This window comes from Talpa europaea (genome assembly GCF_964194135.1).
Source record: "Talpa europaea genome assembly, chromosome: 10".
Taxonomy (NCBI): domain Eukaryota; kingdom Metazoa; phylum Chordata; class Mammalia; order Eulipotyphla; family Talpidae; genus Talpa; species Talpa europaea.
The window spans coordinates 99,137,675-99,163,022 of NC_140077.1; the positions used below are offsets into that span (position 1 = coordinate 99,137,675).

General features: G+C 33.2%; 1 protein-coding gene across 3 annotated transcripts in view; it reads left to right on the forward strand.

Moving 5' to 3' along the window:
• Positions 1–4,069: 4,069 nt before the first annotated feature.
• The window catches only part of FSTL5 (follistatin like 5), a gene marked incomplete at both ends in the record, with an annotated part of 468,907 nt that continues 447,628 nt past the window's right edge, over positions 4,070–25,348 (forward strand). For all 3 annotated transcript variants that reach the window (XM_084246222.1, XM_084246223.1, XM_084246224.1), the window contains one exon: positions 4,070–4,195. In XM_084246222.1, coding sequence (XP_084102348.1) covers positions 4,070–4,195 — 126 coding nt within the window. The remainder of the gene's footprint in view (positions 4,196–25,348) is intronic.

Consider the following 25,348-nt stretch of genomic DNA (forward strand, 5'->3'; position numbering starts at 1 on the left):
TTAAAAAGCTTATGTCACAACACTTTGCTTTCACAAAAACCCTACATTACTGCATTTTTTTTTTGCTAACTGAAAGAAATCTCAAGAGATTTCACAAATAGCCACAGTGTTGGCAGCAGCTGTTCTAGAGGTAGCAGTGCCCTGAGCAGCGAGGGTCCCTGCCCAGCCCCTGCCCTGGGAACTATGCCCTACAGGCTGTGCATTTATCCTGTCATTCCTCCTTTTTCATAAGTTATTTTAGATTTTGTATGGTTGATTTGGTAGGTTATTTTGGGGGCCTGCCTGGGAACACTCAAAAAATGTTCCGTATAAATGTAATTATTTTTTCCATTTAAACTACTTTGTTTTATGAAAGATTCCATTGGAATGCTCTACTTTTGGATGGTAAAGGAAACCAGTGTACACACACTCACACACACACAAATGCATACCTATGGGAGTGTGTATAGAGAAAAAGAGAAAAGGGAGGGAGAAATGGAAGGAAGAAGGGAAGAGGGCAAAAGAAAAAGGGAAGAGAAAGTGGAATTCTTTTTATTTTTTAAAGATTTTTATTTATTTAATCATACAAGAACTGGGGTACAGGACAGAGATGTGGGGGTGTGTGAGAGGATTCACCAGAGACAGAGTGGGGAACATAACAGGCAGACTGACCGAAATACACTGCTGAGGGGAGCAGCGGGCGAGGCAGGAGAGGTCTGCTGTGCCATGTGGGTAGCTCCTTGGCTGGGGATTGAACTTATGCTGCAGAGGCTGCAGATAGCTTCATAGGCTGCATCTTAATCCCTTGCACCATGAGGGAGGCCTGAAAGGGAAATTCTTAGTTGGCCACTTTTAGGAAATTTATGTCTTCACCTTTAACGAGAGATGACTACAGGAAACAACACTGTCCTTCCTCTACACTCTCTCTCCCTGTTGATGACACCTGGAGCACAGTATTCAAAACCCAGAGAAAATATCCCTTCACTTGAACTGATCCTGTTTGCTTTATTCTTGAGTTTTATCTTGAATTTAAAATATTGCATTCAGTTTTCTCATAAACAAATATTTACCTCTGAGAGAAGGATTAGACTATACATCAAAATGACAGCAAAAGGATGGATTGCAAATGAAAATATTTAGTTTTCTCAGGTTAGTTTTCACAAGTTTTGGAGCAATAGTGGAAACAGGAATTGCTGTCATATTGTGGGGAAATTTGATCTTTTTTTACCCTTGAATTCAAGTTTATATTCATTAATGCATTCATTTATTGAGTGCGTAGTATCTAGCAGGTACCAGAAGATATGCTAGCCCAGATGATATAATACCAGGGGAAAAAAATCAAAGAAAAAAAATAAAACTGAATCCCTGAAATCAAGAAGTTTGAAGGAGTGAAATAAATGTAATCTAATAAAGCCAACGTTGTACAAATAATCATATTCATGATGTTTAATTACAAATATATGCTCTGAAATGAAGATTGATCTAGGAAATAACTAAAGATGTAACAGGCTTTGTATTATAGGGAATGTTTGATAAGTGGAGGTCCTTGGGGTGTTAAGTAGGCATAAAATAATACATTTCAATTGCAAGAAATAGCTCACAAAAGCCTCATTGCAGGAATGGGCAAAATAAATACAAAGAACTGAATGAAGATTAATGTAGCTGGAAAGCAGTTATTTAATGGAAGAAAAAGTCATATAGCACCTATACTAGGGAGCTTGTGGGTTATATCATTGATTTTATGTCCTAACCAAAGATGAGTATATCATAAATTTATTAGCAAAAGCAGTAACATTAGTTGACCTGATCACTCAGGCTATGGTATGTGAATGGATTGAAGTTGCAGGTGCATAAATATGAAAGGCCAGTCATGTTGTGATAGGGATAGTTCAGTGGAGAAGTGGTGCTGAAAACTTGAGCTAGAGTTGTGACAATTGACTCAGAGAGGAACTGGTGTTTGGGAGCCAGTTGAAGGTAGGAGTAGCAGAACTTAGTGATGGGTTTAATATGAAAGGATAAGGGTATGGAATTGTCAAGGATGTTTGCTTTGTTTCTGGCTTAAGTAAATTTATAAATGAAATTAAGAAAAATGACTTTCTGGGGCATGGGAAGGAAGGTATACTCTATGGAGTGTTGCTTTTGAAGCATAAGGGTAGAGCTTTTAGGTAATCTAGCTAAACCAACCTGGAGATCAGAAGATATATATATATATATATATATATATATATATATGTATATATGTATGTATGTATATGTGTATCTATATATATCTATATATATGACCATATATATATATGTATTTAAGATTTATGCACAGAAGAACTGTGCAGGCTAGAGATGTGGAAAATGAGAGGATTCACAAGAGACAGAGTGGGGAACAGAACAGGCAGATGTACTGAAATACACTGCTGAGGGGAGCAGCGGGTGAGTCAGGAGAGGTCTGCTGTGCCATGTGGGTCACCTCGCTGGCCAGGGATCGAACTCATGCTGCAGTGGCTGTGGCGAGCTTCATAGGTTGTGTCTTAATCCCTTGCACCACCAGGGAGGCCCTGGCCATATATTTTAATACACACATAGATATACACACATACACCATAGATTGTGCTGAAGTAACTTAATCTGAGTAAATGGAACATACTAAATGATTAAAAATGAAATTTGATAAAATATAATATTTAATGGGAAAGTAGGTAAAGGAATAGATGAACTTGCATAAAGATTAGGATGGTTTTTCTATAAGCTTCTTAGAAACAGAAGAGAGGGTATCATAGACACCGATTGAAGTAACCTTTTCTTGAAAAAAAAATGTTATTTTGATAGAGTGATGGTGGGGGGGAAGCATAATTAAAGCAGCCTAGTGTAAGAAAATGGATAAAATGAAATATACAACTCTTTCAGAAAATTCACCAAGTAGAGGGGAGAAATTATGTTAATATATAGGTGACTTAAGAATATTTGAAGAAGCAGAACATAAATAACAGGCTTAGTCAATTTGTGAAGTTTCTCAAGAAGTCAGACATAGAGACTGGCTTCAGAGGACAAAAATCTACTGTCACAGTAGGAACAAACTGTGTTGGCAAAAGTAGTAGAATGGAAGGAATAGAGTTGAATACATGGCATAGATTTATTTGTGAAATGACATTTATATGATTATAAATAAATATATATCATTTATAATTTTTCTGGTATATCTATTAATAAAAATATAGACACCTGGAAAGAGCCATAGCACTTTTACTTCAAAGCATGTGTATGGAGCCGCCCTGGTGGCACAGGCGGTTGAGCGCAGCACTGTTAAGCTGTCCGCAGCCTCTGCAGTGCTGGTTCGATCCCTGCTGGCCTCGGAGCAACCCACATGGCATAGCAGACCTCTCCTGTCTCACCTGCTGCTCATCTCAGCAGTGTATTTCGGTCAGTCTGCTTGTTCTGTTCCCTGCTCTATCTATGGTAAATCCTCTCACTCTCCCACACATCTGACCTGTACCCCAGCTCTTGTATAAATTAAAAAAAAAATCTTAAAAAAATAAAGCTTGTGTAAGACCATTTTCTAGGAAATGCCATTTTAGATACAATTGGAAAATGTATTTGTAACTCAGTGTAACCTATCTGCATAATTTCTGTTATACCTCATTTTAAGTACCTACTAGAGAGACTACCTTATTAACCTCTAAAAAAATTTACCAATGAGTTGTAATAGTTAAAGATTTATTAAGGTTTATTCAACAAACTCAGAGGTGTTTAAGATTTACAAATATGTTGATAATCTGTTTTCTTTATAGATACTTAGAATATTTTTGTTTTTTTTATTTTCTTTCAACCTGTTTTTGCCTTTTCCTCAATTCATTTTTAACAGCCCCTATATTTTTACATATTTTGTAGACTATGAGTGAAACAAACAGGTAAGCAGTATTTGTTATGGACAAGGGGATCATATTTATTTGGGGAAGTTTACCTATTTGGGAAATAACCAGCAAATTTTGATTAGACCTATTTCCATGTGCTATTGAATATTTCAGGAAACATTTCTTCAATATAGGATGCTTTTCTGATTATTTATAATGTCAATTTTCACAGGTGAAAAGCAATAAGGATGTTTAAGTGCTGGTCTACTGTTTTGGTTCTCGGATTAATTTTTCTGGAGTCAGAAGGAAGGCCGGTCAAAGAAACAGGATATGGCCTTAAATCCTATCAACCTCTAATAAGATTGCGACACAAGGTACAGTGACCATTCTGAATTTGCTCATAATGCCTAAAAATTACAGATTTAGCTATTAGTTGTCTGTTTTATTACTTGGGAGCACTGATTTCAAAGCATGCTTTCAGAATATAATAGCCATATTATAAAAAATGCACATTTTTAAGAATATAATTGTGGTAATTTTAGAAATTTTCAGTTTTGGAATTAATTAAATATTTCTGGCAATGTATGGTTCATTTAAGATATATGTTTAAAGTTTACATGAAGTAATTGTAGTGGATTTCTAAAATGCAAATATATTAAGAGTTAACCAAGCAGATTTCACTACTTCCATATTTATCTTAAGCTTAGAAAATTTTAAACTAAAACATGTGTTGTGTTCTTGAATTTGCCATAGATATACAAAAAAATGATGTCTATTGCCATCTGGAGATATATAGATTAGCAAAGGATTAGTTTTTATAGGAATCATTTCATCAAGAATTACAATTTTGTGTTGTCTACCATTGGGAAAAATGTCTCATTTATGCTAAATATTTTCAAGTATAAAGTAAATTGACATTTAGTTATGATATAATTTATAGAGATTGTATATTGAAAATAAGTTAGTACTTTTATCATAATTTTATTTTAATAACAGATAATTATGATGCAAATAACATCCTCAAGTGCTTTTTTTATTAAAACATTATAACACATTTTGGTTTAGACATAAAGTGGAAAAATACAAAAATAACTTGCTAGTTATGGAAGAAAATATATATTTGTTAAATTTCTTGTGCTTTTTGTCTTCAGAAAAAACACTTTTGAAATAAATATAATGATTTTTTCCCCTAAATTCATTACATGCTCTTGGCATTTACATTGTTTATATTTTTGCTGAAATTCCTTCATATTATTATAGCATTTTGATAAAATAGCTAACTTTTAATGGGATATTTTTATTCTGACACTAAGCTAGACTCTTATGTATTGTTTTCCTTAACCTTCGCAACAATTTATGAAGATGCATCTATTTTCATTAAACAGGTGAGAAATAAAATTTCTCACAATTCAAAGGGAATTTTTGAATGAATACATTTATTAAATACATTAATTGGCACAGCATGCAAGATAGGATTGATAGGAAAAAGATACTAAGTAAAATGTAAAACTACTTTGCAATGTCAAAAATCATTGTAGAAATTCAGCCACATGTAAAATATTTTTTTTTTATAGTTTCTATTCTGGATAAATTCAATTATAGTATAGGCCTTGTTCTATCTTTAAGTTATCAGTCATTTCCCCTGAGTCATATACTACTACTAATTTTTATCTCAGCGCAATACTTAAAAATAACAAGACTTGGTATGTGTGCTTTAAAGCACATTGTTAATACAGCATATTGGATCACACTGTTTCATACACAGTAAAAATTTATCCTGTGCTGTTTGTGTGCCCTAAATTATGTTTCTGGAGGTAAGAATCTACGGCTTTCCAATTCTATAATCCTGGTGCCATGAAAAATAATAGATAATGTGATATGATTTATTAGCAGAAATATGACAGGTAGTATTAATAAATATGCTTTTTGATTGTTCCCCTGCTAAATATAATTCCACAAGTTTTATATATTAATGTGCATTTATAAACAAAATGTTTTGAATTACGTTTAAGTGATAAAGGTAAATTACTTTTCTGCATTGCTCTGAGATTTAATAAGCCTTTTTTAAAAGGAAAAAACACAATGTGTTAAACCTGTTTTAGAAACACGAATGTCTACCACAATTGATCAAAATCAGTTCTCAGTGTTTTTCATCTGTATCTTCAACTATAAGTAGAAATAATAAGTGGCTTTTGATATTTATAAGCATAGAGGCAGAGTGTCGTGGTAATACCTAAATTTTAAAGATCTAGGAGAGAGGTGAAATCTGCTAAAAAGGAAGACAGACAGAGAAAGAGAGAGAGAGAGAGAGAGAGAGAGAGAGAGAGAGAGAGAGAATTTGAAAGGAATGAAGTGTTGTGTTTGTATAAGTCCTTACAGAAATCACCAGATCATTTCTACTCACTATTAACCCTCCACTTGACCACAGGGAGCTATTTCTTTCCCTGAGACCTTGAAGGTTAATCTCATAATACCCTTTATTTTTGTCTCTTTCAGTCATTATTTAATCCCAGGAATCTTTGGTCATTTCTTTTTGTTTGGCTCTGATTCCATTTAGGCTCATGTTGACCTCAGACTGTAATTGAAAATGAACAGCCATTGTATTGACATTTCCTAGCTCCCCTTTCTGATTTATTTTTATCTGTCAAACTGATCACAGTTTGTCAAGATATATCTCACTTATTTATTTGCATTTTGGATGTTTCCTTCCATTATGATGTCAGCTACCATTCATTTCCTATACTCTAGCACCTAGAATAGTATTTGACACATGGTAAGCACTGAAAAAATATATGTGGAATGAATGACTCCATCTGTTAACAAGAATAGGGCCAGAATTATGATGAGATATATCATATATCTCTACATTTTTATTGTGTTAATGTAGTTATGATTAATACATTAATTAGGTATGATTTTCTTATCTATAATTTTAACAGAGTGAAATCAATGAAACATAGTTAATATATTTTAGAATAAATTATTTTAATAACATTATTTAAATTAATTTCCTCTTATTCTTTTTCAAATCTTCCTAGTTTTACTTCAATTGTAAAGAGTATAAATTTCTATAAGACTGAGAATTGAGAAGGACATTTTCAATTTGGTTAGGTTTCACTAGTATTAACTATTAGTTATTGACTAGAAAACCATAAAATAAATAATTGATACTGTAAATGTTGGGTTCTGATTAGCCATTTTCCACATTTTCCCAGAGAAGTATCATTTATTACTTTGAATCTGAACAAATATATGTACAGAACTCATTTAAAAAAAAAAAAAACATTTGTATACCGACTGTATAAGGGATCCTCTTGGGAGTAAAAAGTGAAAGGAAAGAATTGTCAGATTACATATAAATATTGTAGATCTAAATATAAATACTTGTACATATTTACATTGCTTACAACTATATGCATTAATGTGAATGAAAATGTATTTGTGTCTATAGGTAAAATGAATTCTATATAAACTCATCATGCTAACTATAAAAATCTTAATTATATTCCACAGTATATCTGAGGGAACAGATCATGTGTTTCATCTAATGTGTTTATCCTACAAGAGTTTGTGGAACATCAAATGTAGGAACTCATAACCACTCTAGAATTTTAAAGTATAAATACAGACATAAATCCTCAAAGTGGTTCTTTTATTGATTATTATTATTTAAAATTAAACAGTGCCTACTTTTTGCTAGCAACTTTCATATACATTAATTGATGTAATTTAATCCTACAATAATCCTGACTTGCTGGGAATATTAATCCCAGAAAATCCAAAATCCAAAGGACACCATTAAACATAGCTAAAAGAACTTTCTAACGCACAAGTGAAGGCAGCAGGCAAACTTAATGAGATTATTGAAAGCCAGATAAAAGCAAATTTTGGCCAGCAATCAGAAGATGGACCAAGGAGATAAAGATGATAATGATAGTAAAACAATGTGCCACTGACCTCCGTAGGAACAGCTAATGTTCTTTCAGAAAGTTCCTCTTGATCCTCTTTTAACAGAACCACAGCATTCCAATGTCCTTTTAGCTGGACTGAAATGAATTTTTCTTTTGAAGCCCTGTTTTAGAACAGCTTCCCATTGAAAAGTCACTAGGAAGCAATAGTTGCTACACTATCTGCACGTATGTAAATGTAAACTTGTTGTTAAACAGTGTAGTAACTATTGATTACTTTGTGTTTTTGTTAGTTTCCTAAAGCCTCCCATATTTTGAGCCATCTCACAATTGCAAAACTCAGAAAAGTTGGTACAGACAGAATGAAACGAGTTACCAGGCATTTACTGCCTATAAGTTACTGGGCTGGCTTTATACCATTCATTAGATCATTTAATTATATAGATATTCCCATATAGTAAGTGTTTTCCCTGACTTCTCTAGTCTCTTCTGAACTTAAACATGATGAACAGAAATTGTGATCTTAGGAGGAGCTGTTAGTGATCTTCATTGGGAATCAGCAGTGTGTGTGTTGAGGTAAGATGGTTGAGTGTAATGGACACTGTTTTAATGATAAGAAAATTGGGCTTGACTGACAGTAACTATTTAATTTTATATTTCTGGAAAGTTAGGATGCAGAATTTAGGTTTTCATACATAGCACCTAAATAATTTAATGCACAACACAGGGAATACGTTTTGTAGGAATTTAATCTATGTGTTACTATTCTCCTCACATTGTGAACTCTTGGTAGGAAGATATGATTTCATAGCTTAGTCCTTTTGAGGTTGATGGGACTTTGTATATGGTTCTAACTAATGAGTTATAAGAAGTTCCAGGAAATCATTCTAGCTTGAGCATTTGATTGCATTTGGAAAATCTTCCTCAACTCTCCTTTTCCTCTAGCATTGCAAACAGTATCTATTCAAGGTAGTGGCTGCTTAATCATCCTGTGTCTAAATAACTAGGATGAATTAAACACCCAGGCATTTTGTGATTATCTTGGAATGGAAAAATGAAGGAAAGGAATGTTTTAAACCTCTGACATTTGAGAGTTACTTGTTATCAGCATAACCATGCTCTAGCCTCATCAATAAAGACAGAGCAAGAAGTAAACTAATGTCACTTAACAGCAAATCCTGGGCTCCTTTTCTGTGCCAGCTGGCAGCTGTTTCAATTCCATGTTTGGTCTTTTCCTACACTCTCTTTGCTTCATCATTCCCTTCTTCTACTTCTTTTTGGGTTGTAAGTTTCCATCACAAATTAACTCCTGTTGTACTCATAAGCTTGCAGTGTGAATGTAGTGTTTCAGCATATCCCCATATACCCTCATTGCTTTATTGCAAAACCCACTAGGTTCAGTATCGGATCTTACCTCCCCTTTCTTGGCTGCATCAAGATCACACCACTGCATTGTCTGCTGCTAATGATAATCAAAGTCAGGCTTGAGGGAAGAGTTTATGAGGACAGTTAGGAGTGTTCTTTGAGTATTCCTAGTGGAACCACGAAAAGATCTTAAAATGCTCACATCTTTATATGACCAGAGAATGCCGTGTCCAGGTTTATAATACAGAGCTACTCCTGTAAACCTAAATTGCTTTATGATTCCCTTACTTCCTAAATCAAAATGTTTGTCTATCAGAGTAGTTCCTGTGAAAATGGAGCAAAGAGTGCATAATTTAATAAGCCATAGAGTGTTGCTATGCAACAAATAATTTGTGGGAGGTGATTTTTTACTTTTGGTATTAAAAGAATGATAGATGTGCATTGGTGAAGAGTGGCAGGGGAGAACTCTTGGGAAAGAGACAAGCATTAAACAACACATCAAAACCATCACTGCTTAGAGGCTTGGAACCTTCCGGCAAACCCAGGAGCATTATTTCCTGACTGAGGAAAAATTGTGCCATTCCATCTGAAATATCTGACTGCTTGCAGGGTGTGCAAGGAAAGGCCTTTTAAAATGTTAATATATTTTGCAGAGGTCAGGAAGCAACTTGGACTACCATCTGAGAGCAAAAGTAGCAGCAGTGATGGGAGTAGGGGGAGTAATGGTCGAAGAATTAATTACTTAAATGTTAAGCAGTGTACTAATTAATGTATCTGGATATATCTATTACATATTTATCACAGTAGCTGAATTTTAATTAATATCAGATTTTTTTCTAATCAAATATGTTGCTTGAAAAATAAGAATGTTTTTGAAAGTTGTTTTTTTTTTGGTGAGAAATGGTATCCCAGTATTTACTGAAACCATGCCATTCTCACTTTGTGATTGTATAAGACCTATTGAAGAATGATTGACAAATTGGAGTCCAAGGTTAATAAAATCAAAGTGTGCATAATAGTTCCATTTCTTTATAACTAGGGGGAATTAATGTAAGAAATCTCATGAATTTTAGCAGAATGATTTTTTAGTTCTGTAAGATGCTAAGGAAAAATCAAAACACACAATGTTTGTAAAACTTTTCATTAGAAATGCCTTGTATCTTATTTATTAAATTACTTACAACGTGGATGCTATCATAATGTTAAAATTCTTATCCTAAATGCTAAAAGGGACTTTCTATATTTTTAATATGGCTTGTTGAAAAGGGTCTGATCTTTTGCACTCCTCCACCCTCTTCATCTTGCAAACACTGGAAAATAGGCAAATTTGTGAGTAAATTATGCTTAATGAGTGACTGAATATTGCCAAGAAATGTGGAAGCTCTAAGATATTACTGCCTTTGCAAGCTAATATGTTAGCTTGCCACATAGTTTTATAAATAGCTGCAGGACACAAATTCCTGGGTCAGAGACAAAGGTTGGCTTATTGCTCAAAAATATAGTTCAAGCCAGGGTGTCAGCATCTGAGCTAGTTCCTAGAGCTGAATTTCAACAGGACAATGTGTAGTTGGCCAGGTTATATAAACACACACCATAAGCATGTTACAGTAAAAGATCTGAGAAGATCTCTGTGTTGAAGTATACCAGATCTATTTTATGGTCCATAAATTTGTGCTTTCTTGAACCAGAGGAAGACAGTCTGTGTTATACTATTCTTTGCTCTCAATGGAGATGCATTCTATTTTCTAAAATTGTAAACACTCTTGTCCTTTGCTCTTGAGGTAGCCATTAACTCTATGTTCCAAGGGTGTGTACTCTCCAAACATTCTTAAACAGATAGGAAAAGACCAAATTGCAACCAGTGCCTCTGCTTATGAACTATGCAGAAACATAAGGAACCCATGAAGGATTGTCTCCTAATGCACACTGATGGCACCACCTTTATCACAAGGCCAGGATTGCTACTAAGTACATCTGTCTAAAGCCTGAACTAAATGCTGTGTGTTTCAAAGTTGATTTGAAAATCAGGTACATGATAATAGCATCATCCTCCCTTTTACCTGGTCAACTTTATCCTTTCAAGAACTTAAGGAAAATTTATTTTATTATTATTACTTTTTTCTTACTTTTTGGTATATTACCTGGTTGTTTATTCCTTCAAATGAGGGTATATTTGCTCATCTGGGGAATATTAGTATGTGGTAAACTGACTCATTTTGCTTAATCTAAGTCAATAAAGAGATATCTGGCTGAAAGGTCTCAAGATAAGTATATGGCCAAAAATTGTCATTTGAGATGTACAAGATGGTATGTAGAAGGGATGCTTCTTTACAAGGCTATTAAAATATTTTCCTTAGAGCTATAAAATGACAACTTGAAAAAATAGAGCTAGTTCCCATAGAAGATTTGAAATTTTGAAATGTTAAAAAAAGGTGATACATTGAGATTCCATTTACATTTAGTCAACACAACATAATAAAGTAGCCAAATAAAGTCAAATTGGTACAGTGCATTACAACCAAGCTTAGATTTCAGAAAACTCTGCTTATGGCCCAATCTTGAGAACATGTAATGTTTTCTACCATCTGAATATGGACCTTTCAAATGACCCAAAAATATTTCCTCTTATCTGACTCAATAATTTAAAAATACATTATTTTCATGATTGGAAAAAATATGATTTTATCCCTGTTCTCCAGATCCTTTAACTTATAAAGGAACTTGTTAAATACTTTTAGGGACCTAGAAGCAATGAAATGCTTGTCATTCATTTTTTTGATGACTTTTAAAACCCTCCTATGTTCAGACAAATCTATTTGTCTTATCTCTATGGAAAGGCTAGTGCTAGATCATATGAACTTGCTAAAGAGAAATAAGGTATTAACACACAAAACTACATTATTGCTGTCACCCATTCAAATAACAAAATGCAGGTGTAGTTGTTTTTTGCATAGTTCAGTGTGGGCCCTCTAAACATGTCATTGTAGGAAAAAAAGCTTATGAGATAAGAAGAATGAATTAAGTAAAATACATTTATCTAATCATTAATATTAATATATTGGCAAGTTAGCATTTGCATTCACCACTTCAACTTATAAATTAATTATAAGTTGTTTTGTACATCTTTCATTATTAAAATTCCATTGTGACTTCAATTAGCAAAGCTGTGTATTATAAATGAAAGGAAATATCCTGATTTATGAGCTTGACATTCAGCATGTTTAAGTGATAAAAGCCCTGTGGTATATAAACCACAATTGAAAACAGTCTATTATTTTCAGCTCATTTTTCTCAGTGCTCATTTCTGGCATCAATTCTTCTATACATGAGCTGAGAGTTAGTGTTTTGAGAGCTATCAGATGGTAGAAAGTGTTCAGTTATTTAAAAATTCATATAATGCAGTTGGGAAAACTGAGGGTCAAGAGGCAGTGTTGTTTGTTGAAAGTCACAGTTGGGTTTTGTTCTTCAGCAGGAAGGGAAGCATCTCTGCTGTCTTCTAGGACATTTCAGTTTTTCTCTACCACTCTGCTCTCCTAAACTAACACTTTTCCTTCAACTCTAATTTTTGACAACAAAAAAAGTGCACTCATTATTTTAGAAATTATTTGTTAAGTACTTACTATTCAAATGAACAAACCTATTCAAACTGAGTTCTTAAATACACAGGTTGATTGTAATTGTTGCCTGTGATGGTGAAGCAAACATCTCCCATGAAAACTGTTTAAGACCTCATTTGAACATATAATAAGGGGAACATCCTCCAGGGAGAGTCAGTGCTAAGTTTGCTTTAAAGGGGCTAGCCTACAGGAAAATCAATGAGGGTGACCATTGTATTTGCTGGACTTTAGAAAAACATGCTTAGTTAGAAGATTGAAGTAGCTACCAGCTTGATGAATGGTGATAGGGAGTACATCAATTGTGTGGGTTAAACAACTGGCCCATCCAAAGATGAGGCTGTCAATCTACAAATAAACTTTAAAATTTTATCGGTTTCCAAAATAAAATAACTAACTGGGATTCTAATTTGGATAGTGCTAAGTCTATAGAAAACTGATATCTTTTTTTTTAATTTTTAAAAGATTTTATTTATGTACTTCTGTTTAGAAGAAGTGGGGTGTATGGGCCTCCCTGGTGGTGCAAGGGGTTAAGCACCACACTGTGAAGCAATCCGCAGCCTCTGCAGCATGAGTTCAATCCCCAGCCAGGGACAAACCCACATGGTGCAGCAGACCTCTTCTGTCTCACCCACTGCTCCCCTCAGCAGTGTATTTCAGTCAGTCTGCCTGTTCCGTTCCCTGCTCTGTCTCTGGTGGATCCTCTCACACCCCACATCTCTGGCCTTTAACCCAGCTCTTGTATGCATATACATAAATAAATCTTAAGAAAAACAATAAAAAGAACTAGGGTGTAGGCCAGATGTGTGGGGTATAAGATTCACCACAGAGTGGGGAACAGAACAGGTGAATTTACTGAGATATGGTGCTGAGGGGACCAGTGGGTGATACGGGAGAGGTCTGCTGTGCAATGTGGATTAGTCCCCAGGATAGGGATTGAACTCAGAGCATCTCTTGGGCCATCTAAGTGGTAATGCTGAGCCTCAACCCCTACGCCACCAGGGAGGCCCAAAAATGATATCTTGACAATATTGAGTCTTCCTAACCACGAATACAGAATCACTGCATTAATTAGCTTATTTATATTAAAAGTGCTACCACAGTGAATGTACATATGATAACAAAGCAAAGTTACCTTATGATATGGAGAAGGTTTTAATGGTCTGAATAGAACATCAGAACATCTGTAATACTCATTTAAGCCAACACAGTGCAGAGCAAGACCCTAATTCTCTTCTATTCTGTGATGGCTCAGAGAAAAAAGGAAGATGTAGAATAAAAGTTTGAATCTGGCAGAGGTTGGTTAATGAGATTCTCCATAACATCAAAGTGCAAGGTAAAGTAGCAAGGACTGATGCAGAAGTTACTGCAAAATATCCGAAAGCTCAATCTAACATTATTGATAAATATAGCTATGCTGAACAAAAGCTATTCAGTGAAGACGAAAGAGCCTTATATTGAGAAGATGCCCTCTATAACTTTAATAGCTAGACAGGGGAAGTCAGTGCCTTACTTCAAAGCTTTGAAGAATTGCCTGTTTCTGTATGGGGCTAATGGAGTTGGTGACTTCAAGTTGGGCTAATGAAGTTGTTGACTTAGAGTTAAGTTGATGCTCTTTTGCCATTCTTCAGCCCCCTAAGAATGATACTAAATCTACTCTGCCTGTTGATTGATATGATACTAAATCTACTAATGATACTAAATCTACTCTGCCTGTTCAAACATTGGCTTGAACGTGTAACAACACATTTGCTTGCAACACGGTCTACTGAGTATTTTGATTCCATTGTTAAGACAGACTGGAAAAGGGAAAAGATTAAAGGAAAAAGACTCCTTTAAAAATATTAAGCTCATTGGCAATGTACCTGGTCAATTACGAATTCTAACAGAGATATTCAAGGAGCTGGATGTTATTTCCCTGCATTTTCTTTGGAACAATAGGTAAGAGTGTACTGCTGATTTGTAGGGTATATATGTTTTATAGGAGAAAATATCAGAACTTCTAAAAGTGTATACTTTTACATTCCCAACAGTAATGCAAATAATGTATTGGAACAAACAAACAAAAAGAACTGGGGTGTAGGCCAGAGGTGTGGGGTATGAGATTCACCATAGACAGATTACCCACACAACTGTTACTCTATGTTTTTGCCAACATTTGCTATTTTTAATATTTTTATTTTTAGCCTTCTGAAGAGTATAGGGTAGTAGCCATTGTAGTTTTGCTTTGAATTTTCTGGATGACCAGTGACATTAAGCATCTATTAATTTGTGTACTGGTTATTAATAAGTTTTGTTCAAAATTATGCCCATTGTTTGCAGTGTTGTTTTCTTTTGTTATTCCTTGTTGAAGTACTTTACATTATCTTGATACTTCAAAGTATATAACATTATTTTATGGAAATAAATCTGTACTTCATTATTAAACAAAGTTACTCTTACCCTATTTAATGTGATTTTTGTAGAAAATACTGTTAAGACAGTAAAAAGTGCCCATGCTTGGATAGAAACTTAAAACATTTATTAGCACAGTAATTGAAAGCTACACCTATTAAGACAGATTAGATATGGTCAGTGAATTAAGTCAGAAAGAAAAAGACAAATACCGTATGGTCTCACTCATAGCAGGAATTTAGAAAACCTAAATAAGAGACCAGGAAAAAAACTAATCAATACAAAGTAAAAATCAAAATCAACAAGCAACTATAAACCAGAGACATACTACTGGGGTGGGAGGAAGGGAGAGGTGGGGAAAGGAAAGACTAGAGTCAAAATAAGGGGGGAGGTGCAATTGTGTGGGGAATATAACCAAAATGAAAATGTATACATTGTGCAAAAATGAAAAAAAATGTAAGAATTATATAAAATAAAATATTTAAATAAATAAAATATAAATAAATCTCAGTTCTTGAGAACATATTTTGAAAAAAAAAAGACAGATTAGATATGACTGAAATAATATATAGAATTTTAAGATATCTATAAATCAATATTATAAATTAGATATTATATAAATATAAAGCACATTATTGATTTCACTGATGTTTAATTGTTAAAAAATATTACGATATTGTAGTTAATGAGCCACTAAAGTTAATCAGTCACACCCTCCTTAATATGTAAAATAGTATTTCCCTGGTATATTTCCTCTGTAAACTCACTTCTCTGAGATTAATGATATGCAAGCTAGAAATAACATTGAAAAGAAGGAATTAAATCTCTAATTAGGATAAAAACTGTACATATAGCCATGATAATGAAAAATTATTACATGATGAGATTTTTAAAAATATTTATTTATTTATGCATATAAGAACTGTGGTACAGGCCAGAGGTGTGGGTGTTGAGAGGATTCACCAGAGACAGAGTGGGGAACAGAACAGGCAGATTGACTGAAATACACTGCTGAGAGGAGCAGCAGGCAAATCAAGAGAGGTCTGCTGCACCATGTGGGTAACTCCCTGGCCGGGGATTGAACTCGTGCTGCAGTGGCTGCGAATAGTTTCACAGATTGCATCTAATCCCTTGCACCACCAGGGAAGCCCACATGATGAGTTTTAATATCTTAAAAATGTGCAACTATTTCATTTTTGAAAAATAGGAAAGCATGACATTCATTCCGGATTCTACATTCCTTTTAGTAACAAACATAGAGCAAGTATTAGTAGCTTCAATTATCACTCATTGTTCAATTCCATTTCATCAATTGAATATTATTGACTTCTTCAATTTTCAAGTTTACTTTGATTTTATAGCCTATATAAGAGATATATGTGAATAAATGATACAACTCATAAACTTGTTCATTTTTAATCTGTATATTGAGAAAATTAAGGGCACATTGATTGTGCACAGAATTACCTTTTTTTCCCCTTTGGAACATATTTTAATCAAGTATTAGAGATAATAAGGGGAAGAATATGTAGGCATCTAATATTCTGATCCTGTTTTACACTTAGCAAGTTTATTTGAATATGGCCAGGAGGAATAGTAGACAAGCAGGGCGACCTACTCCCACTTATCCTAGAACATTTCTGATTTATTTTTTATATATTTTGAGTCACAGAAGTTTTTGTTTGAGTAAAATATTACTATCACTCACTGCAATTTGAAATATTGGAACGGGTGGTCTTCAGTTTCCACTCCAATTACCTAGTGATTTTGTGAATTATGGTTCAAATGGTTTATTGTTAGTTCTAAAAATAAAACTGATCTCCAAATTGAAATATATATTTTTAAAATTAATGACGATTTTGCAAGCTTTAGTCCAGTGGGTAGAATTAAATATTTTGAAAGCACACTCGTACACCTGTTAGCATAGAATCAGTGGAAGTTAAAGTAAAAATATATTTTATCTGTTTAAAATTGTGTCTTCATTTTGATAATGAAAAATGTAGGTCCTCCTGTTTTGTATATTGCATTGTTTCTGAAATCAAGTAATGATAAATTTGGATATAAAACTCATCTCCTAGCAAAGAATAGTTAAGAACTCTCCACATTAGGGCTCTTTTTTTCTGATACCTCTGTTTGTTCTTAAACATAAGCAGCCTATGTGCATATGATTTATACAAATATTTCCATCACAAGTGCATATTTTACCAGTTGTACTTGGTTCTCAACCTCTACATAGACTTTCTCTTCAAAACTTGAAATTCCAAAGAACTAGTCTTCAGAAGCAATGCTATTTAATTTCCCCTATGAAATCTCAATCAGTAAGTACATCATTGTAATAAAAATCACTCCCTTTATAGCATACATAGAAATGGTTTATGTGTTTTAGTTCAAAATATTGTATTGCGTGTTCCTTACTTTGTAAAACTTTCCTCAAGATCCTATGATTTTTCCTTTTGATTGGTATAATAAAGTATCATTCATCTCTAAGAAGTCTGTATTCATTGCCCCTGAGAATATTATTTCTGTGAAATGTTTTGCTGAAAATGGAGTCTAATGACAAAGTCACTTGGAGAAAACCTAATATTACGCTTCCATGGAAATCCGCAATGCACAAGAACATATTAAAGTCTGAGAAATATTCTAAACTTTGCTTAACCTAGAATTTCCCTACCAAATGGACTATAAAAAATCATGAACACCTTCTGATGTTCTGGGAAACATTGGCAACAGATGAGGTTTAGAATTTATGGATGTTACATATCTATATATGTATGTGTCAGCTAAATTTACATACAAATATAGATAGGTAACATGGACATTTATAAAGCTACTGAGATGATTGCATTGATGGTAAGAAACTTATACTAGAATTCTATATCAAAAAATGGAATATTAGAAAGTCTTAAAAGTATTAATTTGTGTTTAAAAAGAAATATTTCTCAAAGTTTGAAATAGTGAAAGCTCTGCATTGTTGAATCCTGTATTCTAATAATAAATGGTGACAAGATAGAATTCTATACTATATATAGAATTTTGAATATTTATTAATTTAAACATATATACCTAAATCTATATAATATACATATTTGTATAAAATATATCATATAAATACAACTAATAAAAATGTTTCCATATAAAAGGAAATCCACTTTAGTAAAGAATTTGTGCTGGTTGCAAATATTTTTTATGTAGCATTTGTTGGAAGAACAAAAAATAGTACTGCATCATTAAGCAGCAGAATGTTAATGCATGATATATGTGGTGGGTAGTTGATTATAACATGAGCAAGATATTAGCAGAGGAAAATCGAATGTATAATCTTTCAAGTCACAAACAGGACCTAGGAGAGTGAGCCTCGAACAAATAATAAGAACTGAAGTTTCAAAGGGAATGTTTGGATCATCCTTTTAATTAGCTCCTTTTAATTGCTGGGTTGACTGGGGAAAGGCGCCTGGAAACTGTTAATGACAACTTATGGCAAAGGAAATCTCCAAAGTTGCCAACACCTTTGTTCAGGACAAGTTGGTTTTGTTTATTACTAAGAAAATGTATTTTGCTTAAACCATATCTGAAAGCTTTTGAAGATCATGACACAAGATTCTTAGAGATTTAAAGTCTTAAATATATATACTTTTATTTAAATATGTAACAGTGCAGTGATATCTATAATATGTAGTATTTATAGATTACAGTGATAATTTATCATGTATGAAACATGAGGTATTTGCAGGTTGCAGTGGAAGTACATAGGGCTTTAAAGGGGGTAAAGTGTCTAAGTGGGAGGAAAGATGTATATATGTAAAAGCCCTGATAATTTGGTTAATATTTGCAAGGATTAAATCATAAGTAGAAAATAGGTAGAGGTAGTGACTAAAGGTAAAGCATTGAAGAGTAGGGAGTTCGATAAGAGTACTTATTGACAGTACTATAAACAAGAGTGCAGTTTTTAACTCTAGGATTGATAAGTAGCCAATGGCTATGCCTTAAGAAGACAATAATATAAATTTGGCAATTGTATATACCATAAAGGTTAATCAAATATTTTGATACTTTTTAATTAAACAATTTTGTGAAAAAGCAAAATTTTATTATGCTTCAATTAATCATAGCTTGGAAAGGTTAACCATTCTGCACAATAATTTGAAGCTCAGATTGCACTGTTGTCTAATTAGCAGTTTAACCTGCTTGAAAGTTAGCAGTACTGCAACAACCACCTTCTTTTATACAGTGGCTCAGAAGTGTGGTTGCAGAGTCACCCTGCCAACATCCCTTAGGAACTTGTTAGTAATGTGAATTCTCAAATTCCACCCAGATCTATTAAATCAGCCGTCCTGGTACTTTTGACCTATGACAAAATATGAGGACCACTGATTCAAGGGAAAAGACTAAGTCAAAATGTTTCATTTTATTTACTTGATATTTTAGCATAAAATAATTCCCATTTTTCCCCAAATTAAATTTTTCATAATAAATATCTAAAAATTTAAATCATATTCTCTCTCTCAATATAAGATATTTGGATTACAGTATGTCTCCAGGAAGTGTGAAAAAAATATATAGCCTACCAGGTGATAACTATTTTACAGTGAACATTCTCAAATAGTTTGTTAAAATGTTATTTAGTTTCTAGTGAGTTTCTCTGAGTAATTTTCAAATACAAATATGTGGATGAAACTCATTGCAACTTTGACAACATGCTGTTTTGAGCTAAAACCAGTCTCCTTGTAGCTTTCAATTAGTGGTACTAATTCAGTTTTGTGGATTATTAATAATATTTTAATATACTTTATATTTTAATGTGACTGTCATATTCCCCAAAATACTACTCAAGCTGGAAATCTCTCCTCCTATTAAGCATTATTCATGCTTCTTAGTGTCAAGTCCTTCTGCCTGTTTCCTCTGCTGAATACAGCCTAGTTGACTGCATCCCTGTTAATTATGACTTAGAATATAAGCCAGTTCTTCAGGTGTGATCTTTCCTCAATTAAATTGAAACATTTTTCTAGATATCGCGTTTGAATCAAAGTATTTGCTATTTAATAATGAATTGGTTGTTCCTTTCTCTTTTATAAATTTTATAAAGTAAACTCAGGTTAGGTACTCAAGAGTCTTCAGTGTAGAATCTAATTTTGTTTTCTGTTTTCTGGAGTTTGTTGGTCAGGAGAGAGGTTGTTCTATGCCCTGTTGTTAAATCAAGCTGTTTTATACAAATTTAGTGTACTCTATATTGAGAATTAAACATGTATCTTATCTTTATTTTTATTAAAGAACAAAATCCCAGTTTTATTCATTTGTTCCACTTATGTTCTCATTTTTAAAATCAGTTTACTATTTCAACATATCTGTGTGAGATAGTGGCTTACAATTTAGTAAATGTTGATACAGCTTTGAATATATATAGGATCTGTGAATGATTATTCAAGTAGATGCAAATATGTGTAGTTGTTCCAGGATTAGCCTATGTAGTTCAGCATTTCATAATGATATTATAAAATATGATGCATTCTCATAAGGATGGAGTTAGAAGGGATTATGCTCAGTGAAATATCAGAAGGAAAAAGAAAAATATCAGATGGTTTCACTTGTACGAGGAATGTAGGGGAACAAAATAAGGGATCAGGGGAAAAATAATAACAACCACAAAAACAATTAACAAGCAAGTATAAATCAGAGACATTTTGCAGGTAAGGTGGAAGGGAAAGAAATCAAAGCAGGGAAGAGCACAAGGGACTATGGTGAGGGTGCACGGCTGAGTGGGTGGTGGGAATTCAATGGGGACTCCACCAGAGAGGAGAAAGCAAACATTGTACAAAAATGAACAATGATGTAAAATATATACATAAGTAAATAAATTATAATAAATAAAAAAGTTTAATACTTAAGTGAAGATCTACTTTATCTCTCCTTGTGAGAACCTCCAAAATGCAACTTAAAAAAAAATAAATATATAGTAAGTTTTACTTAACACAAAAAAATTTCTATAGATTCTCAGATTCCAGGTATCCACAGCATTGTCCTTAACTGATTGCTTTCATAGAATTATTTGAAATTAAGTTTAAACTCTTCTTCCTGTAGTTTGATGAATCTGTTATTTGTAGACATGGGATTTTTTTTGACCATGAAATGTGAACTTTATTGAAAAAGGAATATTCAGTCTTTATAATTCCTTTAGTCATTCTAGAATTTCAACTTTTTTTAAGAAAAACTTTTTTTTTAAAGATTTATTTATTTATACAAGAACTGGGGTACAGATCAGAGGCACGGGAGGGTGAGCGAATTCACCAGAGACAGATTGGGGAGGAGAACAGGCAGATTGACCGAAACAAGGGATGAGGGGAGCAGCGGGAGAGACAGGAGAGGTCTGCCGGGCCCTGTGGGTTTCTCCTTGGATGGCCGGGAATTGAACCAGTGCTGCAGAGGCTGCGGACAGCTTCACAGTGCAGCTCTCAACCCGCTGCACCACCATGGAGGCCCTAGAATTTTAACTTTTACAAAATTTTTCTAAGATTTCATTCTTTTGATTGATTCAAAACAAAGAAAAAGTGAATTGAAGGTTTTTGCTTTTAGACTAGCAATGGGAAAAAACAACAGGCTGTCATTTGCTTTATTTTCCCCAAATACAGGTAATATTTTTCATCACCCTTGTCCTTTATCTTCTCTTATACAATTATTTTTAGTACTGATTCACTTATAAATGACACAATGCCCCATAAATTTTCTAGATTTAATTCTCTTATTTTTATCCTCATAAGAGCACTTATTAACCTTGTGAAATGCTTTCTTTATATCTTCTTCACAAGTATATTGTTGTTGTTAAATGTGCTATTTTAAAGCCATGAAGTAATTTATGTAATCTCTCCATACATATAAATTTACTAATAATTTAGGGAATGTTATACAATAATCAATGTTTTCCTCACTCAATACCCTCAAAATTAATGTTGCATTATAATAACATTCCAAAGTATCATTATTTCTGTTCATTCTTATTGGTTAGAAAGATCAATTCATTTAAAGAAGCACTTTTATTGTCTTATGGAGAATAAAGCTACAGTGGTCCTATTACATATTATTTTTCTTGTAATAATTCAATGGCTCCTTACTGAAAAAAAAAAAAAACTTAGGGAGCTAATGATTCAAAAAGACATTTGAAAGAACTTAATTTATACAGTAATTTCTAAATCCTTGAAAAGCTAATACTTATTAGTTAGCTAATATTTTATTATATAAAATTCCCTATAAAAGTGATGAATTGAGAAATATGTGGTAAACTGATCTTTCATTAGGACTCCCAAACCCCAAGATTTTAATAAAGTATATACTGATTTACAGTTTGTCACATTTGATTATCTTGGTATTAGACCCTTGTTGCTAGATTTAACCTTGATTGAAATGATACAGCGGTTACTTTGACGTTTTAACTTGAACCACTGATCAAATATGGGGGGGTAAGATGTATATCTATAGCTCTCAGATCAATAAATTTTTTAAAAAATTATAATAAGGCAAAAAAGAAATAAATCTATTCAGTGAAAATACACTTAAAATACAACACAAAGTCTGCCACAAATTCAGCATTAGAAAATAATTTTTATAAAGTATATTTTAGATAGAATTTTATTTAGAACTGGATTAGATAGTGCTTATCAAAAGTAACCCACAGATACATAAATTGCAATGCTGAAAACATATAAATAGCATACCACATATTATACTAGAACTCAAAGTTTCATAAAAACACTATGTATTGTTAACATCAACACTGAAGTAACAAGTCAGAGAGTTGAGTAAACTATAGGCATTATTAAAAGGAAGTTTGGGGTGGGGGGAGCAAAAGGGGCCAAAAAGAAGAGGATAGAAGGAGAGAGGGAACATAAAAGTAATGGCCATAATGTGTGAAGTGGAAACAATTAAAGAAAAAAAAATTCTGGAAGATCACGTCTCCTAATCCCTGTTGCAGAAGTTTTGAATTTATCCAGATACCTTGTGAAATTAGATACTTAAAGCATGTATTCTGATAATGATTGAGTAAAGAACACATTAAATGTATTAATTATTAAGGGAGAGGGGGAAAGAATATTAAATATTGCATCTAGTGCCTACATTGACAATGCCCTGAGGCTAATAATATTTTTGATTTTTGAGACCTCCTGTTTGACAAGTTGTAATTTTTTAAGCACTGATTACATTTACATTTTTTTCTTTTGCCTTGCTTCAGGAGGCTTCACTTAATATAATTATGACAGTTTGTGATATAGAATAAATAGTGGAATTTTTGTAGAATAAAAATCACATAGCATGTTAGTTGCATATTCCAAAACCCTAGATTTTAGAGTTCAGATAAGCATGAATCTAGGAGATGATATTCTAAATATCTAAAAATAAGTATGGTCTCAGCAGTCAAAAATGATAAACTCATGTCATTGGCATCAACATGGATGGAGCTGTATTGGATTATGCCCAGTGAAATTAGCCATAAGGAAAAACAAAAATATCAGATAGTTTCACTAAGAGGAGGAATATAGGGGAACCAAATAAGGACCTGGAAAAAAAACAATAAATAAAAAAGCAAAATTTACAGGCAACTGTAAATTAGACATTCTACAGGGGAGCATGAGGGAGAGGAATCAAAACAGCAAAGGGAAGAGCACAAGAATCAAAATAGGGAAGGACTGTGGTGATGGTACATGGGTGAATCAGTGGTGGGCATTTTATGGGGACTACACCTGAGAGGAGAAAACAAACATTTTACAAAGTGAACAATGACGTAAAATATAAATAAATAAGAAATAAAAATAAGTATGGTATGGTCATTGACCAATCAGAATGACAGCTCTGTTTATCACCTAGATATCAGTACTAAAAATTCAGTGTCTGTAATTCATAATATATACAATTTTTAAATATCCATTGTGGTTTGTGTGCTACAGTTTTAGTTACTATAGATTCAAATGATTTTGGAATATCTGAGTGTGCTTATATATCCATGACAATAATTTCTTAATTCTTTCTAGCTATTGACACTTTCTTCCATGTAAATTTTGGAAAAAAAATTGATAAAGTTACAGGATGATTCATTGATATATTAAAACTATTAATTGACTTAATTTTACTCAAATATATGTTAATGGTCATATCAGTGTTACATTGAGAAGAATCATGATCTTACAGAATTTAATTCTTCATGTGAAATATCTGAATCAAATTTCCCTTTACATCTTTTAATGAAATTTTATAGTACTTCTGATATTGGTGCTATACATTTTATTAATTTGATTTTGAGAAATTTGTGTGTTCTGCTATTGTAAATTAGTGTTTTGATAATATTTTAAATTATTCCTTGCAAGTGTATAAAATATATTTTTGTAATTATAACAATTAACCATCAGAATTTGCTGAAATATTAACTTCGTCTTGGATTTCCCTATTGAGCTTATACTTTTTAGCTGATAATCTTGTGTTTTCCAAGGTGAGGGCCTCTTCCTAAAAGATGTGACTATTTTGCATTTACTTATTAATTCCTTTTAATAAAGCTTTGTTATCATGCACAAATTTGATTGAGAAATTATGTTTAACTGACACCAAAACCTGTGCTCCTAAAACTGAATTGTTTTCAGGGGCCTCCCCGGTGGCGCAGTGGTTGAGCGCTGGGTTGTGAAGCTGCCTGCAGCCTCTGCAGCGCCAGTTCGAAGCCCAGCCGCTGGGTGAGGTTCCCACATGGCGCGCAGACCTCTCCTGCTTCCCGCTGCTCCCCTCAGCAATGTATTTTGTCAATCTCCCTGTTCTGTTCCCTGCTCTGGCTCTGGTGAATTCTCTCACCCTCCCGTGCTTCTGACTGTACCCAGTGCTTGTATAAATAAATAAACAAATCTTTAAAAAACAAAACAAAACAAAAAAAAACTGAATTGTTTTCATTGATTTGAAGTTAGTGATATACATAGCATTCATCCCTGAGAGAATAAGAGTATGTCACCTGACATGGTTATGAATGTTGGCTTTTATCAATACAACATTTTTGGGAGTTTTATTGCACCGTGTTAACATTAAACATACGATGATTATTATATAAGAGTTACTAGCCAAATGTTCTTTGTATATTTCTAATACAACTACACTAATTCAATATTGTAAAAGAGCATGTTCAATCATTTTGTTCAAAGTATAACAAAGGATAAAATAGGATATTATCTATGACATAAATATCCTTTCCATAAGCCCTTTCCAAACAAATGTCTCACAATACACT